This window comes from Natator depressus, chromosome 2, assembly GCF_965152275.1.
Source record: "Natator depressus isolate rNatDep1 chromosome 2, rNatDep2.hap1, whole genome shotgun sequence".
In the NCBI taxonomy this organism is placed as follows: domain Eukaryota; kingdom Metazoa; phylum Chordata; order Testudines; family Cheloniidae; genus Natator; species Natator depressus.
In genome coordinates this window covers 241909782-241931658 of record NC_134235.1, presented here as the reverse complement: position 1 = coordinate 241931658, position 21877 = coordinate 241909782, and the positions used below count along the sequence as shown (strand labels likewise).

Genomic DNA, 21877 nt, shown 5'->3' with positions numbered 1-21877 from the left:
TAGTCCAGTTGCAAAGAGGACTAGATCAAAGTGAAAAGAACTGCAGAAGAGTTTATCCTCCACCAGTCCGTTACAATAATCTATAAAGTCTGCTTGATTGATTACTCCCCATTTACCCCTAAACATTGTAACCAGAGGGCAAAATAATATCAAAACACTCAACAGGACATGTTAGGTACTATATAAAATAGCCTTGCTCTATATAGTGTAACACAGAGTACAGGATAGAAAGCATCTACACTGACACTTTTGTATGAGAAGCAGGAGAATATTACAGAATATTAAATATCATGCAATCCAGGCCTGTAGTAAACTATCTGTGACCTGTGACATGCTGTACTTGTCCTGTGACTGGAAAAGGGACTTTATTTCGACTAATTCTGTCTGGCAGATTTTCGTGCACATTTTAAAAAAGATGAATGAAATTAGCACCAGTGACTGACTTGCTTCCAAATGACTGACTATTCTCTGCCCACTGAATGTTTTTTCAAGATATGCAAAAATGTACTTTGAACAGCATTATTTTAAATACAAAGATCAGAGATCAATGCCCTATAGGTACTAAGTTACATGTAAATGTTCTTCTGTGTATTAGTGAATGACCATGCTTTTAATTCAAATGTCATCAGCTGTTAACTGCCTTTTCTAACGCATCTACTGACTTTAGCTTACAAAGCAATATTGAGGAATATAACCTTATATAAAAGCTATTTAAGAAATATATTGCAGGTTGTTAACATCATTATAAAATATATGTATGGAATGCATGTAGTCCCCATGCCCTTTCCTTGTTCTCCTTCACCTCTTCTTTCCTCCTTTCCAGTCTTTATTGCTTCTTGGTTTTAGTTTAATTGTTGTGCTAAGTGCTGATAATGCATCCTGTGTGGTGGTAGCTACTTTGTCCTATCAGATAGAGGGCAATTGTTTCTTTAGCTATAGCTGACAAATATCTTTGATGTTTCTTTTATTACTTTGAGTTGACTCTCTCAAAATCTTTTATTTAAAAATATTTAAAAGCTTAAGCAACTAATTTAAGAAAGACAGAAGGTATTCTTAAGCAGAGGTTGATTTTATTCTTCTAAAACTAATCCATTATATATAAAACCCTGGGACATACAGCTGTAGACAAACCCAACAACTTCAGGGACTGGAGGGATGGGGGAGAAATGGCATGTGATATTTGGAACAGTTTAAAATATGATTTACTATTAGATCAATCTCTTTACAGAGCTTCTCTCCAGTGATTGTTGTTGTGTCATTAAATCAAAGCTGAGTGATAATGCTCTGTATGATGTATATATGTGTTAAATGTCATGCCACCACAATTATATTTGTTACATCACATATTGCTATCATACGAGTAAATAGTAACTTCCCTGGAAACTATGACAGCCCATGCTAAATATGATTTAAAAACTGGTTCCATTCATGTATATTCACCTACAAATGGTATGCAAGAGATACCCTGGCCACTATACTCTTTGTAAGCATAGGGGTGCAGTACTCCTGATGAAACATCAACTGGACTAGGTTACCTTCCATATTTATTTCAGCTCACAGATATGATTGGAAATGGGTTCTCAATTAACATGAAAAAGAGCAGTCATAAATTTGGTATAAATTGTAGAAATGGTGGCATGGCTGTGATATTCTCATATGCCTTCATAAATCAAACCTGATTCAATAAACCATCAGGTTGATATAGGCCAACAATTAGGCTTTAGGAAATAAAGATCTACCAGCAAGTCACTTCGCCTTTCTGTGCCTTTGGCTATATCTAGACCAGGGGTCTGCAACCTTTCAGAACTGGTGTGCCAAGTCTTCATTTATTCACCTTAATTTAACGTTTCGCGTGCCAATAATACATTTTAACGTTTTTTAGAAGGTCTCGCTCTATAAGTCTATATATTGTATAACTAAACTATTGTCGTATGTAAACAAGGTTTTCAAAATGTTTAAGAAGCTTCATTTAAAATTAAATTAAAATGCTGATCTTATGCCGCCGGCCCGCTCAGCCCGTTGCCGGCCTGTGGTTCCGTTCACCTAGGCCGGCAGCAGGCTGAGCATGGCCTGCGGCCGGGACCCCCGGCTGGCAAGGGGCCGGCAGCCAGAACCCCAGACCGGCAGTGGGCTGAACGGGGCCGGCAGCTGGGACCCCAGACCAGCAGTGGGCTGAGTGTCTCAGCCCGCTGCCGCTCAGTCCCCTGCCGGTCTAGGGTTCCGTCCGCCGGCTCCTGCCAGCCAGGGTCCCAGCTGCCGGCCCTGCTGAGCCTGCTGCCGGTCTAGGGTCCTGGCCCTGTCCACATACAGTAGGTACCTACCTTCTCCCTGGTTCTACCTCATTCTCTTCCTCTCTCTGCACTGAGATGAGGGTGGGAGTGTTCTGAGACCAAGGCTGGGGGTGAAGGAGTAGGCTGGGGTGCAGGGTCTGGCCAGAAGCTAGAATGAGGGAGGGGGCTCAGGGTTGGGGCAGGAGGTTTGGGTGTGGAGCGCTTACCTGGGCAGCTCCCATTTGGTGTGAGGGGTGCAGGTGGGAATGTGGGGTGTGTGTGTGCAGGAGCTCCTGTTTGGTGCTCAGGGCAGGGGGCCGGGGGTGTGTATGGGGTGCCGGAGTCAGGGCTGGGGTTGGGGGGGGTGCAGGGGTCAGGGCACGGGGCTGGGGTGTATGGGGGGCGCGGGGGTGAGGGAAGAGGGCTGGGTGTGTGTGAGGAGGGTTCAGGGGTCAGGGCAGGGGGCTGGGGTGTGTGTGAGGGGATGCAGGAGTCAGGGCAGAGGGCTGGGGTCGTGGGGGTGCTCCCAGCCCCCTGCCCTGAGCTGCTCACAGCAGGGGGCTGGAGGAGATATGCCCTGATTCCACACCCCTCACCAAGGTCCCCGGAGCAGAGATCGTGCTGCGGTTCCGCTTTTCCCTCTCCCCCTCGGTAGCAAGGGCCATCAGCTGATGGACTGCAGGGAGGGAGAGAAGGAGGGGCAGGAATCCAGCACGCTGGGGAAAGAGGCATGGGGAGGGTGGGGGGAGCTTGCCTGCCCTGCAAGGAGAGAGCGGTGGGTGGGGGGTGGAAAACAGCGGGCCGGGCCGGAATTTTAATGGTGCGCTGCTGTCTGCCGGGGTCCGGCAGACAGCAGCGTGCCATTAAGAATTGGCACGCGCGCCATAGGTTGCCGACCCCTGATCTAGACCATGAGCTAGAGGTGTGATTCCCCTGCTCGTGTACACAATACCTGCTCTCTCTCTCATGAAGCTAGAGCGGCTTTAAACAGCAGTGTAGCCGCTGTAGTATGGGTAGTGGCAGTGGAGGAACGGCTGACCTGTGCTAAGTATATATCCACTGGTTTGTACTCCGCATGGCTCAGCCATGCCTCTGGCGACGTTACAGGTGCTACTGCAGTTACACCGCTATTTACGCTTGTGCTGGCTGGCTGGGAGATAGCACAAGTATGTGTACGTGAGCAGGAGAATAACACGCCTCGCTTGTAGTGTAGACATAGCCTTAGTCATATTCCGAAAATGGGAACGATGACACTAAGGTGCTTTTGAAAGTCCTATCCTAAGTGAAAGTCACGTGGGATTTGTGCTCCTAACACACTTAGGTGCTTTTGCAAATCCCACCCATACCCATCTTTGTAAAGGGCTTTGAGGTCAATTGATGAACGTTGCCCCATAAATGTTAAATAGTATTAGTGCACGTACGTGATTTATTTTAATCCCAGAATCAAGCTTTATTTAAACATCTCGCAGGCTTTGCAACCAAACTGTATGCAGTGCTATCCTTGTGCATGACAAGCCAAGAGTGAAATAGATTAGTTTACTTCCATTGTCCAAGATGAGTAACTTGCACAGGGTAAACCACATTAACAGTAAACGCAAATTTGATGTAAAAAAAATTGAATTTAATAGCACAAGCAAGGAGAAACAGAAAACTACTTCCACATACAGAATTGGAGGAGCTCCTATATGCAAATTATTCTGAAACAACCTCTATAATGTAAGAAGAAATTATTCAGCTGTTAGTAGTGAGAACCGCTCTTTGAGTGGAAGGCATGGGAGGAAAGATCAAGGTCACCACCCCCATTTTACAATTCGGGGAGACTGAGGCTAAGAAATGAAGTGACTTGCATACGGTCATGGTCTAAATCAGCATGGCACTGAGGACTAGAACCCTGGTCCCCTAGCTGCCAAGCTGATTCACAGTGTCTCTCCTGCAGGTTACTTCATTATGCCAAGGCTCAGTTGCTGAATCTGTAAAACAGGGAAACAGGCCTGGTTTAATGCTTACACCCTTTATATTTCCAGATTTCAGCACTTGTAAATATCCTGCCCCCTACTTTACAACAACCTTGCCAGGCAGGGTGACCAAATATCCTGATTTTATAGGAACAGTCCCGATTTTGGGGTCTTTCTCTTATATAGGCTCCTATTATCCCCCCACCCCCGTCCCAATTTTTCACATTGGCTGTATGGTCACCCTATTGCCAAGTAACATTTGGGAAGCCATTTAAGGCCTGAAACAGCAAAATGTATAAACACCTTCAACTCCTATTGAAGTCAAGGGCTCCCAGGCTGATGTCTAATCCACTAGATCACATTACAACTCTTCCCCTCCTATTCCCACATCTGTACCAGGCAGAAAATGCCCCCAAAATGTTTTAGGGAAATTCACTCTGCTCCTTTCCTAATTTAACAGTACAAGAAGTGTGCTATGGTTTTAATTTGCTAGCCTCAGTTTATCAAATAAGGAAAGTAGCATAATACAAAGGTTCCAAAACCAGATATTCAACAGTTATAGAACAAATTTAAAATGAAAACAATCCTGTGCACAGAACATCTGCACCTCTAATTGATGTTCTGGCAAATACAGCTTGAGGAAACAAAAGTTACATGGTATAATTGTTTTGTTTTCCCAAGAAAAAGTGACAGCAGCCTTCTGAGATTATGGAACACAACTGAAACACCCCCACTAATTTGTGAACGTGAAGAGGGGCATGGTTGGACAGCATCATTCTGCTTTCAATAGTATTATTAATAACATGTAGCACTTTTTATGGTACAAAATAATTAACTCTTTTAATCCCTGCAACACCCAGATAAGTATTATGGTGAAACTGAGGCAGAGAGAGTTGCTCAAGGCCGCAGAGACAGAACTTGTCATAGCCTGGATTAGAACTTGTTCACAGACCAGTGCTCCGAATCAATGAGCAATGCTACTTCACATTAACAGGAAACTGATAATAAAGTGAAGGTCCACAGTTGATTAGCTTTAGGCCTTAATATGGATTCTTTCTGTAGTTTTATTGTATTATCAATCATTGATCTGATAATAATATGGGAGCATTCTGTGGGAGAGACCACCTCTGTCACAGTGTGCTTGTAGTCACAGCAAGTGCAGTTGGGGGAGCAGCAACTGCTCAGCTTCCACAACAGAATCCTGAGAGGACCTCAGGCAGGGCCTACTCCACTGAGTTTCTGGGAGTTTGGAACGCTCTCCTCATCTAGATATGTCTGTGGGGGGATGGACAAGCTCCACGGTGCACCAGAGCATAAAGGAGTTAATGAATTATCCTAGAGACAAGAGCAGAAGCCAGCCCCATCCCACATCATCTTCAGCAATTTCACGCCTGGACGGAGGGCATAAAAAGGAAAGAAGGAAGCTTCAGTGCATGTCCTCCCTGGCCACAGGGAAGGTAAGTGGTGAACTGACAAACCAAGAACTAGGAATCCTAGGCTTTTTGTTGACTTACTAATAATTTATAAGTGTCAAACAGCAGGAAAGGGATGAATTCTGACCCTACAGAGGGCATGTGCACTATGTCTTAGACTTCTACAGCACCATCCAGAGGGCTGGCACCTGGATTTGACTGAGATATATACAGCAGGTCAGTGGCACAGCCAGAACTAGAAGTCTTGTCAGTCTCCTATGCTTTAACCACTTTATTGTACAAAACCTCCTCTGAAGCATGCCTCTGGGAGAGGTTAGAGACACACTTGGGTCTTTTCAGTTATTCATAAGAACGGTGATTTTTTACTTCGTTCTTATTTGGACATGGTTGATAACAGGTTTCCAAGTGTTGTCTCAGGCCATGTTGCTTTTCTATTAACAATGTTTGTCTACTTTATTGTAGTAGATGCCCAGAGGCCTTCAGGAGAGGGACGCTTATAAACAAATATTCACTTGAAAATATACATTTCTTGTGCTCACCAAAACGAAAGTAAAAGAGGGGACGGTTTCCTGCTGTGCTGGCCGCTCGCTCTCTAGCTGCTGCTTCCCGGATGTCACAGACCCCAAAGTTGGCAGTGCGGAGCATTCTTCTTGCGGCTCCTTCACTGTGTTGCAGTCTACACCGTACCGCGGCAGCTCCATTCGCTGCTGTAACAAGTTGAAAAAAACTAATTAATTCACGTTTAGTTTTTTTACATTTGTTACAGCAACGAATGGAGCGGCTGCCCCCATGCAGTACAGCACACACACATACACACAGACACTACGGTACACTCACGGAGCCACATGATCAGTGTTCCGCTCTGCCAACATTGGTGTTAGTAATGTTAGCAAAGCAGCAGCAGGAGGACTGGATGCTGGAACAGTGGGGAACTGCCTTTTGATTTACTTTCCGTTTGGTAGGCGCAGTTGCAAAAAATGCAGATCCCATCCCTTTCTCACACCCTGGCTCCCACCAAAAAAGTATTGTGAAATTCAATCCCTTTATTGTTAATATTTCTAAAACATCCTCCCCTTATAATAGAGAGTTCTAGTACCAAACCTTATAAATGTTTGCAGTTCCCCATGAAAACAGAGTACAATAAACAAATGAGTGACGTATTGGATAATAGGACACCAATGTTCAAGAGGTCTTAACAAGCACCTACAGGAGGCAGCCCCACTTTGTTACCCTACTTCCATTTGGAGAAGATTCATCTCCCTGGGTAGGAAGCAGGGACCCTCAGCCATTCAGCTAAGTAAAGGTTGAGAGGAAAAATACCACAATACCTCTTTACCAATTTTGTTTTAAAAGTAACAAAGGGGGAAAAAACAAAACAAAACAAACAGAAAACTACAAACACAGCAAAGACCTAAGGCATAAATAATCTCAGTTTCAACAGGAATATACTGTAATTTTACAGCTGTAATGTCCTTTAGTGCAATAAAATCATTCATTTTAATGCTGAAACAATTTAGGGCCAAGGTTCCCTTTTGCAAGCAAAGGGGACTCAGCTCCACTGGATCTAGACGGAGGAATGCAAAAGGAAGCAATGCCATCTCTGCAGCATGGTTCTCCTCTTCCTCCAGTCACAGGAAGCCCCGCTGGGTCCACTGCAGGATTCGGAGGAGAGGGGGAGGAGTCTCTCTCCCCTTCCCAAGGCAGAGGATATCCACTGAGATTTTTGTATCTGAATAAAGCAGCACAAGGCCACCTCCTTCACTGATGACAATTTTGTGTAGGCTAAACAACCTCTGCAGGAACCATACAGTTGGTGAGGGTACAAAGGCGCATTAGTGAGAGAATGACTCTCTCCAGGGGACCCTCTGCCTTCACCACAGATTGCCAAACCCTAGCTCCCTGAGGAGAGAGTTTGAAGGAAATTCTTGGCAGGTTCATCCCATAGGGTTCTCTGCCTCATCTCTTCCCCCATTACATGGGTGTCAGCTTTGGAGGATACAGTTTGCTCCTGAAATTGAAAGCTCTTTGGAGAACAAGCTGAGAGACAGCAGGACACAACTGACTGTGCTCAGTAAATACTACTGATAAAAATATGAATTATACCAGTTTGCAGAAGGTATGGGGCAGTAATGGGGGGAATGAGTAGAGGTGCACACAGTATGCAGTGTGAAGCAGATTATGAAGAGTGTTGTATACACTTTGATAAATTAGTAAAAATGCTGAATGCACAGAAGTTTAGGAATCTTCTAGGATTATGGGGTGTTTTGTTTGATCTGTCTAGTTTTATAGCTGTTCCCAACAGCTAGCAAATGTCAAGAGCACCCCCCAAATCATGCTGCACCTTTCTGGAGAGCTGAGATGGCAACAGCTCAGTCAGTAATGCCAACCCTTTTTTTTTTTAAGATCTCCTGAACTTTGGGGACAGAGCCAGTAAAGTCTAAGGACACAAAAACAACATCTTGCTGTAGCATGTACGTGTGAGCAGATTAAACAGTAAACCCTAAACTATACCTTATGGTAATTACCCGGAATTTTGTAAAGGAAGACCTGAACTATGGCCCACAAGATCAGTGGAAGTAGACACTGGTGCCTGAGTGGAGCCCCAGTGAAGACTGGGGCCTACGTTGATGCACACAAATCCATATTTGACTTCATGATTCAGTGGTCTCACATGAAAAAAAATAAATGCAGCATTGGAAATACAGATGGGCGGGAGGAGCAATAGCTCAGTGGTTTGAACATTGGCCTGCTAAACCGAGGGTTGTGAGTTTAATCCTTGAAGGGGCCATTTACAGATCTGGGGCAAAAATTGGGGATTGGTCCTGCTTTGAGCAGGGGGTTGGACTAGATGACCTCCTGAGGTCCCTTCCAACCCTGATATTCTATGATTCCAGGATAGGGTGAGCAGATGTCCTGATATTTGGGGCTTTTTCTTATACAGGCTCCTATTACCCCTCACCCCCCGTCCCAATTTTTCACACTTGCTATCTGGTCAGCCTAACTGGAGAAGCTAATGTGAAATATTTCTTTTCTTATTTTATTTGCAATTTACATATGGAATACTTTAAATTAAGCATTAAACCAACGTGAACAAAATACAGTCGGGGTGTCTGTGTATGCCTGTGGGTGAGTCTAGTTTTGATACGTATTGCATCCCTAGGGAAGCAAGGAAAGGGTTAACCCAGGTCTCTAGAAAGGATCATAGGTGCTTGTCCTTATTGTGGGACTCTGGCCCGTGTTGAGCTGTGGGGGATGACTGTTGAGCTGTGGGGGATGACTGTTTCACTTGTCTTCTTCAAAAGATACGCAGGTGTGACAGACTTAGGTTGGAAGTCCTGCAGTGGAGCAAGCCTTAGTACTGACAGGCAGGCTGTTATAAACCTAACTCCTTTTCCCCACTGTTCGGAGACCTTTGTTTGGCTTAAGTGTTAGAGGGTTACAATAGTTCTGTAGGTTTTTTTTCATTCCCTGGAATAAATAATGGCTACCTGCAGAGCCATGGCTAGTTTTATTTCTTGGCCATGTAGGTTTGGGCATCCCACAGTAATATATGTATAAAAGGTAAACACATCCAGGCAGACATATATATGTATACACAAAAGGATGATGGGAGCTCTGTATGTACAATGCATAACAAACAGGTTTGCTTCTGCCACAGATACTTCTTCCAATATACAGATTTTTATTCTGTAGCTATCTATGTATTTGACAACTTCATACAGTGCTGGAACAGCTATACATACCCGGAGGCTGTGGCAGGTATGCCCCAATTAATTTTGATCTCTTCTTTTCATATCCCTTCTGTGTGATGTCACCTGACAAGGAAAGAAAAGGAAAATCAATAAGACCTGAATAAAGACACAGTCTAGCTGCTTAACGGAAGTACCATATGCTTCACCACCACTGCACTGTCTGTTTCTCTTGACAATTATAATGAACAAATGAAAACACAGTATGATCATTCTACCCAGAAAGAACTAATTTACACTAGAACCATTTTGGCAAGTAAACAGCTAGCCTAGATTTATTCCAGCAGTGGAGTCCAGAAGCACAGTGTTTCAGTCTCATTTTGATATGCTGTCACACAAGGCTTTCAAAAACTACATAGGCCTTCATTAAGTTAATCAACAATGGATTATATAGAATACTTAGGCCTGTAATGGCTAGCAAAACTCATTACAGATTAGAATTTGATGTCATTAATGAGATTTTTCTAATCGAACATGTAGGCCACAAAAGATTTCCAAGTGCTGCTACACTGCTGCTATAATGTAAACATTTGGCTTAGCTCCTAAGCACCACTCTAAGAAAAACAATGCAGCAAACCCACCAACCATCCACTGTCAAACAGCATTACGTCTTACAGAGTCTCTGCCTAACACTGCATAAAAAGCATCTTGAAATTTCCAGACTCAATTGTCCAAGGGGTTGAATACCCCATAAGCCCACTTAATCGATATGTCTATTTACTGCATTTGCATTTTCCACAGATGACAATTTTTTAAAGATAAGGATTTAAAAGCTTTTCCACAAAAGTGTTGCACAAAGAAATGGCAGATAAGGGGAGGCTGCAGGCGAGCACATGTTTTCTGTCTAGTTAAAAGTGGAGAGGGGTCTGAACACTGAAGTCTGAATACGATTCTAGACCCATCTCTATTTACTGTTCAAAATATATAAACATAATCAAAATATTGAATTAAGGATAATTAAAATCTGAGCTTTGTCTTTTTACAAAAATAGATTTATTTAAGAATTTCAGTGTGGCTAATCCTCCAAGTGTTCAAAAATGAGATTGGCTTAAAAAAATCAAAAGATGTTAAGAATAATGAATTTGGCAGTGGGGGGCTCTGTTGCTTTCTATTTTATGAGCCTTTGGGGTACACTTGGGTTTGTTTTCAAACTTTGCTCTGTAACCATGAGGGCTAGAAACTTACTTTATAAATAAAAATAACAACCGTAAGATTCTCACATAATCACAGGATTCCAGGAGCTGAGGTTTAAATATAATACCACATATTGTGAGACACACAATAAAGCAGAGAGTTAGTAACTGTGACCCAAAAATCCTTTAATGCCGACTGGCAAGGAGATACAGAGTGGTTACAGGCCTCTTATGGGTCTGGTATGTATATTCTAGTTCACCAGAGTGACATATGAGGTCTTGACTAAAAGCTTGCATCACTTTAGCCATCAAAATAATTTTTTTTAAGTCTGTAGGTACGGATCGTCAGCAAAGGTGAAAAATAGGTTTTCTATTAGATGAGATATGCTTATTCATCTGTCTGTAAACAGAGAATTTTCTCATTCATAATGGTTTTCATATCATCAGCCTGAACCAAATGCAGATGAAGGACTGTAAAAACTTCAGAGAGGAACTAACAGAGAAACAGCAGGGAAAGAAGAACTTTATCTGGAGGGGCGCTTTAAAGGTTTGTTAGATAAGAATTGGAGGCGGGAGCAGAGAAGATGCCCAGGCAGCCTTCACTGATGAAGTAAAAAGACAGAAGTTTTGCTTCATGAAAAAGGGATCTCAGACGGCCCTGGTTGAAAATGCTAAAGAGAACTTTGGGTGAAATAAAACTTCTTCAGACAGGAGGTGAACCTGTTGGTTAAGTTTAGTCTGTAGAAAGCATGATATTGTTTTATATGTAACCATTTGTTTCCAGTATTCTTGCTCACAATTACTAGAATCTTGAATCTTTGATAATAAACTTATACTTGTTTTCACTATAAACCTACCTATGAACTGTGTGTTAAGCAAAGTGCTGGTCCCAAGTTAAGTTCCCTCTAAGCTGTGCAGCCGAGGGAGAAGCGCCTCCCCCTTCCCCCTCCCGCCCCAGCCCAGGTGCTGCTGCAGGGAGAGAGAGCTGGAGGGAGTCCTCTCTCCCCACCGTAGCCCCAGGGAAGCCTGCACCCCCGGCTGGAGCCCTCCCCCCCCCAACCCAACCCTCTGCCCCAGCCCTGAGCCCCCTCCCACACTCCAAACCCCTCGGCCCCACCCACGCCACACGTTACCTCCATATTGGTGCACATAAAATTAATTCCACACATGCGTGGGAAAAATTAGAGGGAACACTGGGACTCACTCCTAAGCAGAATCTTACAAGCTGCTGTGTTCTGTTCCTTTGGGACAGCAGACCTGGTAATTCTGTGAGTGTTCACTGAATAAGGGGCTGGATGCTGCAGGGAACACTTTGAGGATATGGGGTTGGAGTATGCCTATTGCTACCTGTACAGAGAGAGGGAGGCCTGGAAGGTAGTGCTTGTGTTGCCAGAGGCTGGTGGATTTAGGGAGCTGATCCACTGCAGGCACAGGTAAGGCTGCCTCATATTAAGGGCCGGTGGTGGTGAGGTGCAGCCTGGGATCCCTGGGAAGTGTCACGGTAACAGTAATACTGGAACTGAGAGTTTATCAGGTTGACAGCCCTGCAGAATGTAACCCGCAAACCAGGAGCAACAGCAAGTGTACATTTCTCCACAGCGCTCCCCTCATAGGCTCAACCATGAGTTGGAGGAACCACAATAATTGCTTAAGATCATTTAAACTCTCGCCATTCTGCTATGACTGGGTGCTAACCAACACCAGCTGTATGGATAGAGCTTTTGGGGCTTGCTCGGAGACCACTAAACTCATTTTGCACAGACCAAACAGCCATCAGATGGTAACGGTTGTCATTAGATGAAAGGTACTTTCTTGGGAAGGGTTCCAACCTAGAGGCAAAAGGCTACATCTCCTATTACCAACACTCCGAGCCACCCTCTCTGCCTCAAAAAACAAAACAGGACAAAATAAAAACAAAACTTTTAAAAAAATCCCCATGAAGTTAATATTTCTGGCATACATTAAGACTAGTCAGAAATGTGCATTCTGCACAGTAATCATCAGCCTCTCACAGACTAGTCGTGGAAACCTACTGTATATATTGCTGCATTAAAATGGTTTGGCTATAACATTTAGATTGACAAAAGTATAGAATATGAACCAATTTTCCTTTTGAAATTGATGAAAACAGATTAGCATGTGTTTATCATATTTATCAATACTGAATCCTTAAGCTTTCCAGACACATCTCGCTCAATCTGAGCGCATATTTCTTTTCACTTTATTATTTTATTACTGCTTTTATGGTAGCACATCCAGACCCCAATCAGAATCGGAGCTCCACTTTGCTAGGTGCAGTACAGTTAGTCTGTAATTTCATTTTAAAGAAGAAACTGCAGACAACAGGTGAGTTACAATAGTGATTCACCTTCTACACATATGGTACATATACATGCATATTGTTATTAAAGGCTTCACATGCTGGATATTGTTCTTGCAGTCCTTCCAACAGTACAGCTTGCTTATGCTTATGTAGCCCTTATCTCAGACAGGCTTTTTAAAAAATACTTATATAATTTCTATTGCCACAGAACAAAAAAGTCTGAAAACACTTGTATTTGTAAAATAAATGGGTAAAAGAAATAAAGAAGACACGTAGTCTCTTTGATGCCAAAATCAGAAAGAAAAACATCAGCTGTTATCCACTGGCCATGACATGTTTTCTTTCACACTTTTTCTCCCCTTAGACTCACACTTCTGAAATACACTAAAGAGAAGAAAATATTTTGGGTTGAAGACGACCAGTGAAAAAAACAAAACAAAATGATTTTTGGTGGGAATTAAATACAAAAGTCTTTGTCTCCCTGCAATTAATAGCAAGATTCTACTTTACACCCATCATTAATTTTTGATAATAATGAGCACACAGAAAATCATCATTGCCCGGCAACCAAATCACAAAAATATGTGACAGCAAAAAATAAAAAGATTAACTATGCATTGTAGATACCAGTATTACAGCTATGAAATGGATGGAAGTCAGATGTGCCATATGGTGTGGGGGTGTGGGCAGAAACAATTTATTAGGATTAAATTTTATATTGTTTAAGGTAGACAGACTTCAGAACATAAACACTAACTGACCAACAATTAATTTTACGAATGAAACTGGTCAAAAGCTAACTGAACTCTCACTGTGCTTTTATCACAACTCTTACTTTTTTTTTTTCCAACTCAAAATTAATTACTGCATGTCATGTACATAATACCCCCTAGCTGGTAGTTGGGCTCGCCTAGCCCATGATCTTTTCCCATAGTAAGGTAGAGAACTAAATCTCATCACCTGGAAAACATCAGCTGGACTACGTTTTCTTTCAAAAAAGAATATGAGTACCATGTTGTCCTCCCTTTCATCTTAAAGAATCAGTGACATAAAGGGCAGTTCAGAACTTTGACCTACCGACTGTGCATATAGCATGCTCACACAAACCCAATTCCCAGGGGGACCTGGATTTCACGCACGATGTGTCTTTGCTCCTTTCAGTTAGCAGGCACTATAAGGAAATTACTTATTTGCTATGTGAGCGCTTCAGAAAGCAACATTCCTAAAGATTTCAACCTCCTGCCTATGTGCATGAATAAACCAAAGCAAGACAGTGAACAAAATCACACTGCAAACGGCCGAGAACCAGAGACTTGGATTTGTTTATGCAGCCTCACCCAAGAATAGAGCTGATCAAAGGATTAAAAAAAAGTTTAGCGAAAATGTCACTGAAATACTCTTACACTTCTTTTTTGGTCAAAGTTTGAAATTGACAAAAACAAAAATGGAAGAAAAATTGCATTTGGAAAATGCCAACCAATTCTGCCCAGGAATAGCTCTGGTGTTAATATTCTGAAATGATCTATTGGGGCCATTCCAGACTGAGTGGAAAAACTGCTGGTAGTGCGATCAAAGGGACAGTATGAATGAAATGTAATCACTGTTTCAAAGGAGAGTGTGTGATTCAATGGGATAGGTCACAAAATGGGGAATCTGGAGACCTGTGTTCTATTCCCTATCTGATCTTGGCCAACTTACTTAACTTCTCTGCGCCATATGTTTCCTCATCTTTCAAAATGGGGGGTGCTAATGCTCACCTACTTTGACATCTATGGATAAAATGTGCTCTCTGAGTGCTAAATATTATTACTACTATATTTATTATTATTATTATTATCCTATTAATATCTGGTGAGGTTTAAGTTTGGTGAAGTTTAAGTTACTTTTAAGTTCATTTGACAGTATCCTAAGTGACCTTTTATTTTTTCTTGTTTGAATTCCACTCTACATATTCTTCAGAGATTTACATTTATGTCTTCTCCTTCCTCCATCAATTTTGCTTTTCTGTCCCTTAACAATGATCACTGGGGGGGGTCCAATTCAGAGATGGCATGTAAGTTAAATCAGTGGCTCTCAAAGCTGGTCCACCGCTTGTTCAGGGAAAGCCCCTGGCGCGCCGGACTGGTTTGTTTACCTGCCGCGTCCGCAGGTTTGGCCGATCGCAGCTCCCACTGGCGCGGTTTGCCGCTCCAGGCCAATGGGGGCTGCGGGAAGCAGCGCGGGCCAACCTACATGCTAGTCACCCTTCCCGCAGCCCCCATTGGCCTGGAGCGGCGAACCGCGGCCAGTGGGAGCCGTGATAGGCCGAACCTGTGGACGCGGCAGGTAAACAAACCAGTCCGGCGCGCCAGGGGCTTTCCCTGAACAAGCGGCGGACTGGCTTTGAGAACCACTGAGGTAAATGTCAGTAAGGAGGTGTCAGTAGGCATCAGGGAATTTTAAGGGTACCTACGATAATCCATGAAGATTGATGTTGTAAATTATATACTGAGGAGTTGGAAGAAAAGCATGTATAAGTTAAAGTAGCTCCCATCAACTCACTCCTTCTAGCCCCTTGGCAAGTAAGCTGCACCAGTTTACAGGTCACATCTGTGTTTGACCACAGAAGTGCATTTTCCACTTTCATTTTCACGCAAAGTATCTAAACAGCATCTCCCTCCGTCTCTTAATGCACTTAGAAGTGTAAATTTTAACCCAGCCAGTGAATCAGAAATGTTAGTGCCATGGAAGCATGGCTGCCAGCGCTTAGCTCAAAGGAAGTGCAGCGTTTCAGGGTAAAGCAGATATCTCTGTATACGAAGTCTCATTTCACACTGCAATATTGGTTGGCCAATCGTAACCACAAACATGCGGCGAATACAGATTTAGGGATTTTTACCATGATATGGGAGGCAAACCTATGTAGACAAAGGATAACAACATTATACAGAAAACAGGGCAAAGTTCACAAAGTCTCCCTCTCACTATGTAAACAATAAAACCAAATCTTCTGTGTTCCCATACTATTCCTCATAGGCTCAATATGACAGAGGTAGAAATTTACAGATGAGATTATTACATAGAAACTACAATTTACATGACACTGGCAGTAGCTCATATTTTCACACTAAGGTAGACACTGTTGAGTTTTCTGACTCATACAGTAAAAAGAAGGGCCAAAATTAACATGGGTGCCTAAAATAGACTCCTAAATCCACACTTAGGCACTTTAAACCAGTGGCTTGACTTTCAGAGGTGCTAAATAACCACAGATCCCATAGACTTCCATGAGGGCGTTGGGGAGCTGAGCACCTCTGATAATCAGCTTACACACCTGTCCAACCGCAGATTTAGGTAACTAAGGGCTTGTCTACACTGGCAGTTTACAGCACTGCAACTTTCTCAGTCACGGGTGCGAAAAAAACACACCCCTGAGTGCAGCAAGTTTCAGCGCTGTAAAGCACCAGTGTAGACAGTACACCAGCGCTGGTAGCTACTCCCCTCATGGAGGTGGGGTTTAGCCCTTTAGTGTTGCCAGGGTAGACTAGCTCTAACTCTAAATATTCAAAGATTGAACATTTTGGCCCGACAGTCAAATCATACAGGCAATGAGGTCAACCGCAAAAGACTTCAATAGGAACAAGATTGGGCCCATGTGTGTCTGAGCCAGTCTTAATGTAACACACATATTATACTTGCCTATATTAAATTAATGCCGTCAATAAAGTAAGCCATCTTATGCACATTCTTTGTCTTTTAGCATTTGTTCTTTAGACTAACAGTTCTACTGTTGATCTCTCTTCATTCACAGTTGAAGTAACCAATCCTAAGAATATAAACCTACTTGTCACTAGCACTGATGTTTTAAAGAGGGTACATCAAGGGATACTTTATTTTTAAAACATCTACTTCTCCTGGTCTTCAGAAAAATATTTGAATATTTCAGAAACAAAAAACCCATGTGCACCCGTGCTAAATTCTGTCACCCGTCTTAGCCTGCACCGCACCAGAGATGTAAACCAAAGTACTAAAAGTTAGGTCCAAGTAACACCTTGCTTAGAACACTGAAAACACAATGTAAAGTTCAGTGACCTCAAAACCAGACTGAAGTTGCTGTTTCCCACTGGACATGCATACTACAAAATGAAGTTTTGGAGACTGGCATTTCAGCTGAGTTTAAGGTACTTGTGAACAATCTCAGAGGAGGAAATAATGAAACCAATAGTTCCTCTCGAATCCATGTACTAAGCAGCAGAGTCCATGCGTAAGTGTCTTAACTTTCTCCACATTTATTCTGTGCTCTAAAGAGTCAATTTTCAGAATGACTTGTTTACTGCTGATGACTCAAGTTCAGTATCAGCATCTTGGCAAGAGGGATTTGAATGAAACAAAGCTCCTCATAAAGTGAACTGTGACTCATTTACTTCTCCCACTCATGATGCAGACAGTCTCTCTGTCAGGTCTTCCAAAAATATGTGAAGAGACAAAGGATTTTGCTTTGGATGGAGAGAGTAAAAATGTACTCACATAAATCAGATTTACTTAACAGCTTAATGTACATTAATGAACTAAAAATATATAACTGAGGAACAGATTTCTTTTCTTGTATTATCTATTTAACCTCATTTGTAGTTTAGAAAGCTAATCAAAAACATTATTGGAAGAAAACTGCTAAACTGAACTGTTCAGAAAACAACTGGATTTAAATACTATCATTACAAACAGTACAGTAAGTTATAATATTGCTCAAGGGCCTTCATGGAAAATAGATTATAGCTCAAAGGTTTCAGTGATAATTTTATCCACATTTTGCTGTCCTTTACACACACAGAGATACATTTTGTTCTTCTAAGTTACATTCAAAGCATAAAATGGCTGTATTTCAGTGATAGGTGAAGTGGAGTGTTCCTTTAATATTTGTAGTTTGTAATATGTTTTAAGGTTTCCAAAAGGTGCTTCCTAAACCAACCAATAAAAAAAATCTTTTAACAGGTGACACTACTGATGGATTATATTGTCAAAAAGAACAGAAGTCCTTGTGGCACCTTAGAGACTAACACATTTATTAGAGCTTTCGTGGGCTACAGCCCACTTCATTGGATGCATAGAATGGAACATATAATAAGAAAATATATTTATATATATACACACATACAGAGAAGGTGGAAGTTGCCATACAAACTGTAAGAGGCTAATTAATTAAGATGAGCTATTACAGTTTGTATGGCAGCTTCCACCTTCTCTGTATGTGTATATATATATATCTTCTTACTGTATGTTCCATTCTATGCATCCGATGAAGTGGGCTGCAGCCCACGAAAGCTTATGCTCTAATAAATGTGTTAGTCCCTAAGGTGCCACAAGTCCTCCTGTTCTTTTTGCAGATACAGACTAACACGGCTGCTACTCTGAAACCTATATTATCAAACCTAACAATATTTTATCTAACATAAATAAAAGAAGTTGCTTGGGATTTTTAAATTATTTCTGCTCCTACATAATGAACTTCTTGTTACTCATTTAAAAATAACAATTTCATGTCTGTTTTACGTACAGTTTTATATATTTTAAAGCAGCTAAGTCAATCATTAATCTTTTTAGGCAGAAAAGAACTCCTGGTATATTCTTTCTCTCTCCATCCTGAACCGCAAAAGCCTTTATGATCAGTTTTCCTACTTACCTTCTGGACTCAAAGATTTCTGCACATTTTTTCAAAATCCAAAATATGCCTGGATCTCATAAAAAGTAGCCTAATTTAGGCCAGTGAAAACAAAAAACTCCATGGAATTCCATATCCCTGACTCAAGATTTCTCATATTCTGACAATCTTACTGGAAGGAGAAATTGCCATGCTCAGGGCTGGAAGCCAGTACCTATGGACGTTTTTGGTGAAGATGTAAATGCTTTAAGGAAAGAGAACTGTGTGGTCTACAGGCTTTTCAGAGCTCCCAAAGAATGGAATATTTGTGAAGCACTGCTTTTATGGCCGGGATTATTGTAAAGTAAACAGAGACGAGTTTAATGGCGAAGGTTTCCATTCTCAGTGTGAATGTTTATTTCATTATTTAAAGCTTTAACGAACACTTTATGTAATGAAAGCAATCATTGCCATTTTTGGAATTTTATGGCCGTTAGGACCCTTCATAATGTTGTTTTCCTTCCTTTATAAGGCTTATGGGGCTCCCTTGAAGTCTATATCCACTCTGCGGCTGCTGAAAGCTCATCTTTCATCTCTCCACTGGTTTTTCTGTTGCCCAATGGGCATTTGCCAGTTCTAGTTATGCTCTCTCTGTCACTAGCATATACACAATGCAGCAGTCACATCCTGTTAAAGATAACAATAAAATGTAATTCTGAAAAATATGTATACAAAAAAGGTAAAAATAGTCTTTATAATGTTATCTAATAGATGTGCTTTAAATTTCAAATTAGAAAATTCTCCCTAAAGTAAGACATTATACCAATAATTCTACTTAGTATTATTTAATATTTATATTCCATGCTAGTCAGACATCCCAATTAGGATTAGGATAGCAACGTGCTAGGTGATCTGCTAAACAGGTTTGTGATTTTCCCCAACCCTCCAAAAACTTACTGAAAAAATATTGCGAGGAGTGGGGGAGGGGAAACTGCTGGTTTTCTGAAACAAAACAGAAACACATTTGACTCACTTTGTAAGCATATTTATACCTCAAACCAAAAAAAGTTTTCATCTTGCCCAAAGTGAAAAGCTTGCAATACTGTAAATAAAATCAAGATTGAAGTGGCCAGTTTACGATCCAGCTCAGCATACTGTGTCTGCCCTTGAACACACTTTTAACTATTAGCTTTTTCAGTATTTCACCTGTTACAAAGTTTGGACCAAATCAATCCAAAGATGATAAAACCATGCTGGGCTGATGCTGAGATGACTGCAAGTCATTTGCAAATTGACAAACTTCTGAATTCAACTGCCTTGTCATCCCTGATTTTACTTCCACAATTTTCTACCCTTATGATGCAATACAATGTGATGCAGGCTCCTTCACAGACGGATTCGGGGTAGAAGTCTGGATCTACTATTTTTAAGCACGGGAAGAGAAGGAATAACCTCAAGAATATGTTCAATCAGCCATGCTTCAGCTTTTCTTGTACTGGGTTCATCATATGACTTTTATTTGAGATCAGTCATATTAGGAAAGTAAAGGAAAGATTTCACAGCTTCTCTGAATCATTTTGTTATTTTGTCTTCATGTGGTTTCAAGTCTTTGTTGATCTGATCAAGCCAAAATTTCAAAGATTGTAACAATAGTGTCATCAGCATGTCATGTCAAGTCCCCCCAAAACCTCCTTCAATTGCTTTAGTATATTTAGTGCCTCTCTGTAGGCTGCCTTGTGCATAAAAATGTGTCCTATGTTTTAATGATATGCTTCTTGTGCTCAGAGTAATCACCATGCTTATGATGGTGCAAATGTAGAAATGAAGTATTCCAAAATTTCACTGGGAACCTGAAGCATCACTCCTCCTTTGTGAAGCAGACAATTATAAGGCTGATAGTGGTTGTGGCAAAATGTAGAAGACCCGTAGGATGTTCTGGAACAGGAACTTAAATTATCATTATGGCTATGTTTGAAGACAATGATTACATAAAAATGTGTCACTTGGAAGATCATCAAACTCAATATCCTGCTTTTCCACTTTAGTAGACAGTTTAATTATGAGACATATTCCAGTTTGGAGAATTCAAAAGAAATGCATGAGCATGAGTCCCTCTCTCTACTTAACAACTCATGACAATATTTACAATTGTCTTTAGAAAATTTAGCTGTTTTCATAACTGAAGTCCATTCAGTTGCATGCTTTCTACCACATCCTTCAATTGTAGTCAATATGAGTCAGAAACTCCTATGTTGATTTTTGATAATCACTAAACAGCAATTACTTATTTGCCGTATTGATCAGCAGCTTTCATGTTTCCTACAGTTAGAATGAGAAACAACTATGTAGTAAATTCAACACTCTGAAGTCTGATGCCCTGTCAAGTCTCCATAAGTTTATGGATTCTAGTAAACAAGCCTCCTAATACTCATAACTCTACCCACTTCCCTTTCCAACATCTAATGACAATTGATTCTAATCCATGCCTCTCTGACCAATCAACATAGATGACACCCATTCCCCTTCAGGATTCTAGATAGTTATAGAACATTTTTATAATTTCTTAATAGGCCGAGGAAGCAAAGACAAAAACAAAAATATCTTCCCTTTTAGATTTATTTAAATTTTCATTCACAGGTTGTAAGTAAGTAGAGCCTAATTTTTTAGTTTAAAAAAACCTTTCTAATATAGTATATTCACAGAAGCATGTAATTCTTTGTTAAAAAATGAAACAGATGAAAGGAAAAAACTTTCTGGGTTGGAGGAGTTTTTTTCTGAAAAACTTTTGCTTTCACAAGACTCATACAAACATATAGAAAGAGCCAACCCCTGACCCAAAAAGCTTATGGTCCAAAAAAGCTAAATATATATTATTGTGTTGTCCTTCTTCTACCTCTCAAATAACTGGAAAATAATTATAAAGTTCTATTAAATATCAAGATAATATATTTGGAGTAAAAGCTATAATGAATGTCTATATAAAGACATTTACAATACTCTTATTGAACTATATCAGGGGTTCTCAAACTGGGGGTCCGGACACCTCTGGGGGTCGCAAGGTTATTACATGAGGGGGTCGCGAGCTGTCATCCTCCACCCCAAACCCCGCTTTGCCTCCAGCATTTATAATGGTGTTAAATATATTTTAAAGTGTTTTTAATTTATAAAGGGGGGGGGGAGGTTGCACTCAAAGGCTTGCTATGTGAAAGAGGTCACCGGTATAAAAGTTTGAGAACAACTGCACTATTTGATAATAAAGTACCTCAGACACTTAATATATCCCAGAAATTTGAAATATTATGCTTAAAAACAATCACTATTGTCATTTCTGCAGTTGAGACTTCAGCGAATAGGAGTTCCACATCGATAGTAAAATATCCTAAAAACATATTCATGT

General features: G+C 41.2%; 1 protein-coding gene across 5 annotated transcripts in view; it reads right to left on the bottom strand.

Moving 5' to 3' along the window:
- DIP2C (disco interacting protein 2 homolog C) overlaps nucleotides 1-21877 on the bottom strand; it is a 478491-nt gene that overhangs the window by 187199 nt on the left and 269415 nt on the right. For 3 of the 5 annotated variants that reach the window (XM_074946248.1, XM_074946247.1, XM_074946249.1), the window contains exons 2-3: nucleotides 9402-9473; nucleotides 6198-6365 (exon numbers count right to left, since the gene is read on the bottom strand). In XM_074946248.1, the coding sequence (XP_074802349.1) occupies nucleotides 6198-6365; nucleotides 9402-9473 (240 nt within the window). The remainder of the gene's footprint in view (nucleotides 1-6197; nucleotides 6366-9401; nucleotides 9474-21877) is intronic. The other 2 variants (XM_074946250.1, XM_074946251.1) reach the window with 1 other exon arrangement.